Raw genomic sequence first — 10,000 nt, forward strand, 5'->3', positions numbered from 1 at the left:
CTAGTATAGTGTAGTGGGTAATAGTGTAGTGTAGTGGGTAACAATGCTAGTGTAGTGTAGTGGGTAATAGTGTAGTTTAGTGGGCAACAATGCTAGTGTAGTATAGTGGGTAATAGTGTAGTGTAGTGGGCAACAATGCTAGTATAGTGCAGTGGGTAATAGTGTAGTGTAGTGGGCAACAATGCTAGTGTAGTGTAGTGGGTAATAGTGTAGTTTAGTGGGTAACAATGCTAGTATAGTGTAGTGGCTAATAGTGTAGTGTAGTGGGTAATAGTGTAGTGTAGTGGCTAATAGTGTAGTGTAGTGGGTAATAGTGTAGTGTAGTGGGTAACAGTGCTAGTGTAGTGTAGTGGGTAATAGTGTAGTGTAGTGGGTAATAGTGTAGTTTAGTGGGCAACAATGCTAGTGTAGTGTAGTGGGTAATAGTGTAGTTTAGTGGGCAACAATGCTAGTGTTGTGTAGTGGGTAATAGTGTAGTGTAGTGGGCAACAATGCTAGTATAGTGCAGTGGGTAATAGTGTAGTGTAGTGGGCAACAATGCTAGTGTAGTGTAGTGGGTAATAGTGTAGTTTAGTGGGTAACAATGCTAGTATAGTGCAGTGGGTAATAGTGTAGTGTAGTGGGCAACAATGCTAGTGTAGTGTAGTGGGTAATAGTGTAGTTTAGTGGGTAACAATGCTAGTATAGTGTAGTGGGTAATAGTGTAGTGTAGTGGGTAACAATGCTAGTGTAGTGTAGTGGGTAATAGTGTAGTTTAGTGGGCAACAATGCTAGTGTAGTATAGTGGGTAATAGTGTAGTGTAGTGGGTAATAGTGTAGTGTAGTGGCTAATAGTGTAGTGTAGTGGTTAATAGTGTAGTGTAGTGGGTAATAGTGTAGTGGGTAATAGTGTAGTGTAGTGGGTAATAGTGTAGTGTAGTGGCTAATAGTGTAGTGTAGTGGGTAATAGTGTAGTGTAGTGGCTAATAGTGTAGTGTAGTGGGTAATAGTGTAGTGTAGTGGCTAATAGTGTAGTGTAGTGGGTAATAGTGTAGTGTAGTGGCTAATAGTGTAGTGGCTAATAGTGTAGTGTAGTGGGTAATAGTGTAGTGTAGTGGCTAATAGTGTAGTGTAGTGGCTAATAGTGTAGTGTAGTGGGTAATAGTGTAGTGTAGTGGCTAATAGTGTAGTGGGTAATAGTGTAGTGTAGTGGCTAATAGTGTAGTGTAGTGGGTAATAGTGTAGTGTAGTGGCTAATAGTGTAGTGTAGTGGGTAATAGTGTAGTGTAGTGGCTAATAGTGTAGTGTAGTGGGTAATAGTGTAGTGTAGTGGGTAACAGTGCTAGTGTAGTGTAGTGGGTAATAGTGTAGTGTAGTGGGTAATAGTGTAGTTTAGTGGGCAACAATGCTAGTGTAGTGTAGTGGGTAATAGTGTAGTTTAGTGGGCAACAATGCTAGTGTTGTGTAGTGGGTAATAGTGTAGTGTAGTGGGCAACAATGCTAGTATAGTGCAGTGGGTAATAGTGTAGTGTAGTGGGCAACAATGCTAGTGTAGTGTAGTGGGTAATAGTGTAGTTTAGTGGGTAACAATGCTAGTATAGTGCAGTGGGTAATAGTGTAGTGTAGTGGGCAACAATGCTAGTGTAGTGTAGTGGGTAATAGTGTAGTTTAGTGGGTAACAATGCTAGTATAGTGTAGTGGGTAATAGTGTAGTGTAGTGGGTAACAATGCTAGTGTAGTGTAGTGGGTAATAGTGTAGTTTAGTGGGCAACAATGCTAGTGTAGTATAGTGGGTAATAGTGTAGTGTAGTGGGCAACAATGCTAGTATAGTGCAGTGGGTAATAGTGTAGTGTAGTGGGCAACAATGCTAGTGTAGTGTAGTGGGTAATAGTGTAGTTTAGTGGGTAACAATGCTAGTATAGTGTAGTGGCTAATAGTGTAGTGTAGTGGGTAATAGTGTAGTGTAGTGGGTAACAATGCTAGTGTAGTGTAGTGGGTAATAGTGTAGTGTAGTGGGCAACAATGCTAGTGTAGTGTAGTGGGTAATAGTGTAGTGTAGTGGGTAATAGTGTAGTGTAGTGGCTAATAGTGTAGTGTAGTGGGTAATAGTGTAGTGTAGTGGGTAATAGTGTAGTGTAGTGGGTAATAGTGTAGTGTAGTGGCTAATAGTGTAGTGTAGTGGCTAATAGTGTAGTGTAGTGGGTAATAGTGTAGTGGGTAATAGTGTAGTGTAGTGGCTAATAGTGTAGTGTAGTGGCTAATAGTGTAGTGTAGTGGGTAACAGTGCTAGTGTAGTGGGTAATAGTGTAGTGTAGTGGGTAATAGTGTAGTTTAGTGGGCAACAATGCTAGTGTAGTGTAGTGGGTAATAGTGTAGTTTAGCGGGCAACAATGCTAGTGTTGTGTAGTGGGTAATAGTGTAGTGTAGTGGGCAACAATGCTAGTATAGTGCAGTGGGTAATAGTGTAGTGTAGTGGGCAACAATGCTAGTGTAGTGTAGTGGGTAATAGTGTAGTTTAGTGGGTAACAATGCTAGTGTAGTGTAGTGGGTAATAGTGTAGTTTAGTGGGTAACAATGCTAGTATAGTGTAGTGGCTAATAGTGTAGTGTAGTCGGTAATAGTGTAGTGTAGTGGGTAATAGTGTAGTGGGTAATAGTGTAGTGTAGTGGGTAATAGTGTAGTGTAGTGGCTAATAGTGTAGTGGCTAATAGTGTAGTGTAGTGGCTAATAGTGTAGTGTAGTGGCTAATAGTGTAGTGTAGTGGGTAATAGTGTAGTGTAGTGGGTAACAGTGCTAGTGTTGTGTAGTGGGTAATAGTGTAGTGTAGTGGGCAACAATGCTAGTATAGTGCAGTGGGTAATAGTGTAGTGTAGTGGGCAACAATGCTAGTGTAGTGTAGTGGGTAATAGTGTAGTGTAGTGGGTAATAGTGTAGTTTAGTGGGCAACAATGCTAGTGTAGTGTAGTGGGTAATAGTGTAGTTTAGTGGGCAACAATGCTAGTGTTGTGTAGTGGGTAATAGTGTAGTGTAGTGGGCAACAATGCTAGTATAGTGCAGTGGGTAATAGTGTAGTGTAGTGGGCAACAATGCTAGTGTAGTGTAGTGGGTAATAGTGTAGTTTAGTGGGTAACAATGCTAGTATAGTGCAGTGGGTAATAGTGTAGTGTAGTGGGCAACAATGCTAGTGTAGTGTAGTGGGTAATAATGTAGTTTAGTGGGTAACAATGCTAGTATAGTGTAGTGGGTAATAGTGTAGTGTAGTGGGTAACAATGCTAGTGTAGTGTAGTGGGTAATAGTGTAGTGTAGTGGGCAACAATGCTAGTGTAGTGTAGTGGGTAATAGTGTCGTTTAGTGGGCAACAATGCTAGTGTAGTATAGTGGGTAATAGTGTAGTGTAGTGGGCAACAATGCTAGTATAGTGCAGTGGGTAATAGTGTAGTGTAGTGGGCAACAATGCTAGTGTAGTGTAGTGGGTAATAGTGTAGTTTAGTGGGTAACAATGCTAGTATAGTGTAGTGGGTAATAGTGTAGTGTAGTGGGTAACAATGCTAGTGTAGTGTAGTGGGTAATAGTGTAGTGTAGTGGGCAACAATGCTAGTGTAGTGTAGTGGGTAATAGTGTAGTGTAGTGTAGTGGGTAATAGTGTAGTGTAGTGGCTAATAGTGTAGTGTAGTGGGTAATAGTGTAGTGTAGTGGCTAATAGTGTAGTGTAGTGGGTAATAGTGTAGTGTAGTGGCTAATAGTGTAGTGTAGTGGGTAATAGTGTAGTGGGTAATAGTGTAGTGTAGTGGCTAATAGTGTAGTGTAGTGGCTAATAGTGTAGTGTAGTGGGTAATAGTGTAGTGTAGTGGGTAATAGTGTAGTGGGTAATAGTGTAGTGTAGTGGCTAATAGTGTAGTGTAGTGGGTAATAGTGTAGTGTAGTGGGTAATAGTGTAGTGTAGTGGGTAATAGTGTAGTGTAGTGGCTAATAGTGTAGTGTAGTGGGTAACAGTGCTAGTGTAGTGTAGTGGGTAATAGTGTAGTGTAGTGGGTAATAGTGTAGTTTAGTGGGCAACAATGCTAGTGTTGTGTAGTGGGTAATAGTGTAGTGTAGTGGGCAACAATGCTAGTATAGTGCAGTGGGTAATAGTGTAGTGTAGTGGGCAACAATGCTAGTATAGTGTAGTGGGTAATAGTGTAGTTTAATGGGTAACAATGCTAGTATAGTGCAGTGGGTAATAGTGTAGTGTAGTGGGCAACAATGCTAGTGTAGTGTAGTGGGTAATAGTGTAGTTTAGTGGGTAACAATGCTAGTATAGTGTAGTGGGTAATAGTGTAGTGTAGTGGGTAACAATGCTAGTGTAGTGTAGTGGGTAATAGTGTAGTTTAGTGGGCAACAATGCTAGTGTAGTATAGTGGGTAATAGTGTAGTGTAGTGGGCAACAATGCTAGTGTAGTGTAGTGGGTAATAGTGTAGTGTAGTGGGCAACAATGCTAGTGTAGTGTAGTGGGTAATAGTGTAGTTTAGTGGGTAACAATGCTAGTATAGTGTAGTGGGTAATAGTGTAGTGTAGTGGGTAACAATGCTAGTGTAGTGTAGTGGGTAATAGTGTAGTGTAGTGGGCAACAATGCTAGTGTAGTGTAGTGGGTAATAGTGTAGTTTAGTGGGCAACAATGCTAGTGTTGCGTAGTGGGTAATAGTGTAGTGTAGTGGGCAACAATGCTAGTATAGTGCAGTGGGTAATAGTGTAGTGTAGTGGGCAACAATGCTAGTGTAGTGTAGTGGGTAATAGTGTAGTTTAGTGGGTAACAATGCTAGTATAGTGTAGTGGGTAATAGTGTAGTGTAGTGGGTAACAATGCTAGTATAGTGTAGTGGGTAACAGTGTACTGTGTGGGTAACAATGCTAGTGTAGTGTAGTGGGCAACAATGCTAGTATAGTATAGTGGGTAATAGTGTAGTTTAGTGGGTAACAATGCTAGTATAGTGCAGTGGGTAATAGTGTAGTGTAGTGGGTAATAATGCTAGTGTAGTGTAGTGGGTAACAATGCTAGTGTACTGTGTGGGTAACAATGCTAGTGTAGTGTAGTGGGCAACAATGCTAGTATAGTATAGTGGGTAATAATGCTAGTGTAGTGTAGTGGGTAATAATGCTAGTGTAGTGTAGTGGGTAACAACGCTAGTGTAGTGTAGTGGGTAACAATGCTAGTGTACTGTGTGGGTAACAGTGCTAGTGTACTGTGTGGCTAATAGTGCTAGTGTATAGTGGTGGGTAACAATGCTAGTGTAGTGTAGTGGGTAATAGTGTAGTGTAGTGGGTAACAGTGCTAGTGTAGTGTCGTGGGTAATAATGCTAGTGTAGAGTAGTGGGTAACAATGCTAGTGTAGTGTGTGGGTAACAATGCTAGTGTAGTGTAGTAGGTAACAATGCTAGTGTATAGTAGGGGGTAACAATGCTAGTGTAGTGTAGTAGGTAACAATGCTAGTGTAGAGTAGTGGGTAACAATGCTAGTGTAGTGTGTGGGTAACAATGCTAGTGTAGTGTAGTGAGTAACAATGCTAGTGTAGTGTAGTAGGTACCAATGCTAGTGTAGTGTAGTGAGTAACAATGCTAGTGTAGTGTAGTGAGTAACAATGCTAGTTCTTCTGCGTGGAAGGGGGGTTCAGTTCTGTAAAAGTACACCATGCTATAACAATAAGAGTCCTTGGTTTTAAGTTCTAAGGCAAGGTAACAATAAAGTATGATTGATACTGTAAGTGATTGATGCTTGATAAGTTGGAAATTATATATATATATATATATATATATATATATATATATATATATATATATATATATATATATATATATATATATATAATTTCCACGCATCATGATATAGTACCATTACAGCCTCTGTGTGTGTGTGTGTGTGTGTATGTGTGTGTGTGTGTGTGTGTGTGTGTGTGTGTGTGTGTGTGTGTACTTTTCCAGGGTGATCGGGGGGAGATAGGCTTGCCGGGACCACCAGGGGAGAAAGGATCTACAGTAAGGCCATACAAACACGCTTTCACACACATACATATTCACCTAAAGACTCACCCATAGAAACACGTGAGCTGTGAATTGCAATGTGTGTAGCCTAAGAGCATTCTGCTGCCCCCCTGTGGACCCACTATTTAACTGCAGTCTGAGGTAAACTGCAGAGGACCTAACACTTTGGGGATTTGCAATTCTAAAACCAAGTACCAGAACTTGTTGTGACCTGTAGCCTCCAAGCTGACCAAAGGCACTAATTCTATTTGAAAAAAAATTAAAGCACAGAATGCCAGATTGATTTTGAGGATATTTATTTCAGTATTGGTTTAACCCTAAACAAAAAAGTTTATCAAGCACACTTCAGGGAAGTGTAAGTACATAGGCAAATGAACATAATCGTAAAAAAAGCTGTCATGCTAGGGCTTGGTACCACCCCTTCACAGTTAGTCTGTGACTGACAGACATTACTAGCCACCTCCCCCCACCGTGCAGAGTCTGGAATATAGCCATCTTTGTTTCATTTGCTTGGAAGGGATTCATTTCTTCTGTTTTGTCATTGGTAAGTGAAACACACACCTACTGGGGTTCAGGTCAGAGGACTGACTGTGCTGCTCAACCACATTTTGGATTTGGGTCTTTGGAGAGACATTAGTGGTGTGTTTTGGGCCAGCGTCCTGCTACGGGCTCCGATTTGGTCGGGTCTGAGCAGTTAAGGGTTATCTGCATGCTTCAGAACTCATCCTGTTGTTGTCAGCAGTCACGTGATCAATAAAGACGAATATAAATAAAGCCATTTCCTCTGGCTGTCAAACACGGTTGATAGATGAGGAGACACAATTTGAATACGAGTTCCTTTTGTTCCCTGCGCTCTCTTCTTTCAGGTGTATCTTCATCTCACCTCACCATAAAATAGTAATAGGTCTTTTATTGCATTTCTCAGCCAAGTACATTCATAGTTCTTAGTGTCCAAGATAGTTTATTATGACATTTACACTGGTTTTGTCCTAATTTTAAGAGGCAGCAGCAGACTGTAGATAGGTCACACCTACTCTCAACTTTAGGTCTTCTGTTCACTCTTGTGTGCATGAACTCAATGTAGTGACCCATTAAGCATCCAGCTGCCCACAGTTTTAGTCTCTTGAAAGGCGGACTAGATATACCCTTGGATTTGAACAGAACTTCTTCACCTTTCAGGTCCAGTGTGAAGGAGGGCAGGGCCCAGACACCAATCACTGTGTTACTATGCAAATTCTTAAAGGTTACACTAAATGGGTCAGATATAGTAAATACAACATTCCCACTCTGAGATTTGGCCCAGTGGCCCATCACACATAAACAAAATATTCATTGTGTTTGTGTGCGTGTTTGTATTTAAAGTGTATTAACTGTTTTATAATAACATATTAACATTAACATATTATAACATATTAACATGTTAATATTAACATATTGTACAATATAAACATATTACATTAACATTTTTTCGCAGGGGCATCCTGGGACTCCCGGAGAGAGTGGACCTCCCGGACCACCAGGCTCAACAGTAAGTCCTAACAGAACCTTCCAGAACTCACAAACACCATAATACCAATAAGTTATAACAGAGCCTTCCAGAACTCACAGACACCATAATAACAGTAAGTCCTAAAAGAACCTTCCAGAACTCACATACACCATAATAACAGTAAGTCCTAAGAGAACTTACCAGAACTCACAAACACCATAATACCAATAAGTTATAACAGAGCCTTCCAGAACTCACAGACACCATAATAACAGTAGTCCTACCAGAACCTTCCAGAACTCACATACACCATACTAACAGTAAGTCCTAAAAGAACCTTCCAGAACTCACATACACCATAATAACAGTAAGTCCTAAGAGAACTTTCCAGAACTCACAAACACCATAATACCAATAAGTTATAACAGAGCCTTCCAGAACTCACAGACACCATAATAACAGTAGTCCTACCAGAACCTTCCAGAACTCAAATACACCATAATACCAGTAAGTCCTAACAGAATCTTCCAGAACTCACAGACACCAAAATACCAGTAAGTTCTAAAAGAACCTTCCAGAACTCACAGACACCATAATGTTAATGTCCAAATATATTCTGACACACTAAACTGTTAAAATCTTTGTTGGTGGAACCTTCTAGAATATAGCAGTAATTGCTCGGGCAACATCTGTCATCCACGGTGTGTAGTGTAGCGTTACTTTCATTATACAAAGTTGCTCCATTGCAGATTAGCACCCACATTTTTTTCTGTAGCCACAGTGAATGGAATCCTGTGTTAAATGTTTTCAGAGTATGATGGCCCGGAGGATGATGGTATTTCTGTTATAGATCAATCATTGTGGCATTGCAGTATATGTCACTCCCTTTACACACTCCTACTGCTCATTGAATGATGAAGGTTTGCACACTTTAAAGTTTGCATACTTTAAAAAATCTAATATAAAGTTACTGTTTGTTTATAATAGCTATAGCATGCTGGTAAGTAATTTTGACTAAAGTTAGCTAGTTAAAATGATAAATTAATGCCAACTAAAACAGTTTTAAAAAAAGGTAAATTTTCTTATCCAACTAGCTAGCTAATTAATTACCTGAGCATGTTGATGTAGTTGCTGGTTGCTCACTTAAATGACTCAGCTACCTCAGAAAAGGCTGCAGGCACGTTGCTAACGTTAGCTGCAGCTGTTGCGGGGGACTCGGTGTACAGGCTATCAAATACGGTACACTCTTCAGTGTTTACATTCGTGTTTGACCAGGTGATTACTCAAGCGTTGCAATGGCCAGCTTTGCATTTTGCCTTATAAGTATTGCAGAGAGCATTGTCTGCATTGAGTTTGGAAAAATGTAACCCACCACTGCCATGACTGTAGGTGCGTCTCAATTAAAGGGTCATTGCTAGGTAGTCCTTACATTTAATGACAGTTCACTGACAGTTCATAACATCCATTACTGGTGACATATAAGGCAAACTGGAAATAATATGGAAATAACTGGAAATATGGCCACCTTGTTACGCTTGAACTGAAATTTGGCATGACTGATTTGATGTGAATAGGTATTTGGCATTACAGAAGTAATTCCATTGGTACCCTTAAAAGTACCGAATTCGGTACCCGACCCAATTACAAATTTTGTTGAAATCAGATTTGAGTGTCCAGAGCGTCCAGAGTGAGACATATCTGTCCTATTGGAACCATATTTTAAACCAGAATGTGACTTGGATTTTTTTTTTTTTTTTTTTTTTTTTTGCAATTCATACTATTAAAGGTCAATGTGGTTGCAATCTAGATGTGCCAAAAATTCGATTTAGCCTGGCAGTCTGAACATAGTCTAAGGCAAGTTTCAGAGCTGTGACTCATACCTGAACTCTAGTTGGACCTCTGCCCCGCTATACTGAGAATCTGTTGAGAAAACCACATAGCTGTGATTGACATTGTCAGTCATCCTTCCAGAACCGTGGTGTATAAGTGTATAAGGGTATGCGTGTACCTATGTGTGTGAATGTGAGGAAGTCAGCTGGACCCTAGTTTACCCTTTAGTTGGTCAGTCAATTCTCCTACAGAAAGTAAGTGTGTGTGTGTGTGTGTGTGTGTGTGTGTATGTGTGTGTGTGTGTGTGTGTGTGTGTGTGTATGTGTGTGTTTTATCTAAACTCTGTTATTTAGGGCCCTCCTGGACCATGTGGCCCAACTGGAATACGAGGACCTAAGGGCAGGCGGGTAAGTGTTTGTGTGTGTGAGTTGTGTGTTGTGTGTTTGTGTCTTTATGTGTGCATGTAGAATTGCTATGGGGTGTTTCTGCTGTGTATGTGCTAAATGTGTATATGTGAAGAAAATACATCTTTTGTTTTGTGCTATTTTCAGCTGAGCTGTGCTTGTGTCCATGTGTTATGTATGATCAATATGTGTGTGTGTGTGTGTGTGTGCACCTTAATGAATGTATTCACAAGAAGAGAAACGCACAGTCACTCTTTTACACACTTACACACACACACAC

The 10,000-nt window shown here is 40.4% G+C and overlaps 1 protein-coding gene across 1 annotated transcript in view; it reads left to right on the forward strand.

Annotated features, from left to right (window-relative positions):
* col27a1a (collagen, type XXVII, alpha 1a) overlaps positions 1–10,000 on the forward strand; it is a 96,553-nt gene that overhangs the window by 50,636 nt on the left and 35,917 nt on the right. The window contains exons 26-28 of the mRNA XM_035521251.1: positions 5,938–5,991; positions 7,472–7,525; positions 9,670–9,723. Coding sequence (XP_035377144.1) covers positions 5,938–5,991; positions 7,472–7,525; positions 9,670–9,723 — 162 coding nt within the window. The remainder of the gene's footprint in view (positions 1–5,937; positions 5,992–7,471; positions 7,526–9,669; positions 9,724–10,000) is intronic.

This window comes from Electrophorus electricus, chromosome 22, assembly GCF_013358815.1.
Source record: "Electrophorus electricus isolate fEleEle1 chromosome 22, fEleEle1.pri, whole genome shotgun sequence".
Taxonomy (NCBI): domain Eukaryota; kingdom Metazoa; phylum Chordata; class Actinopteri; order Gymnotiformes; family Gymnotidae; genus Electrophorus; species Electrophorus electricus.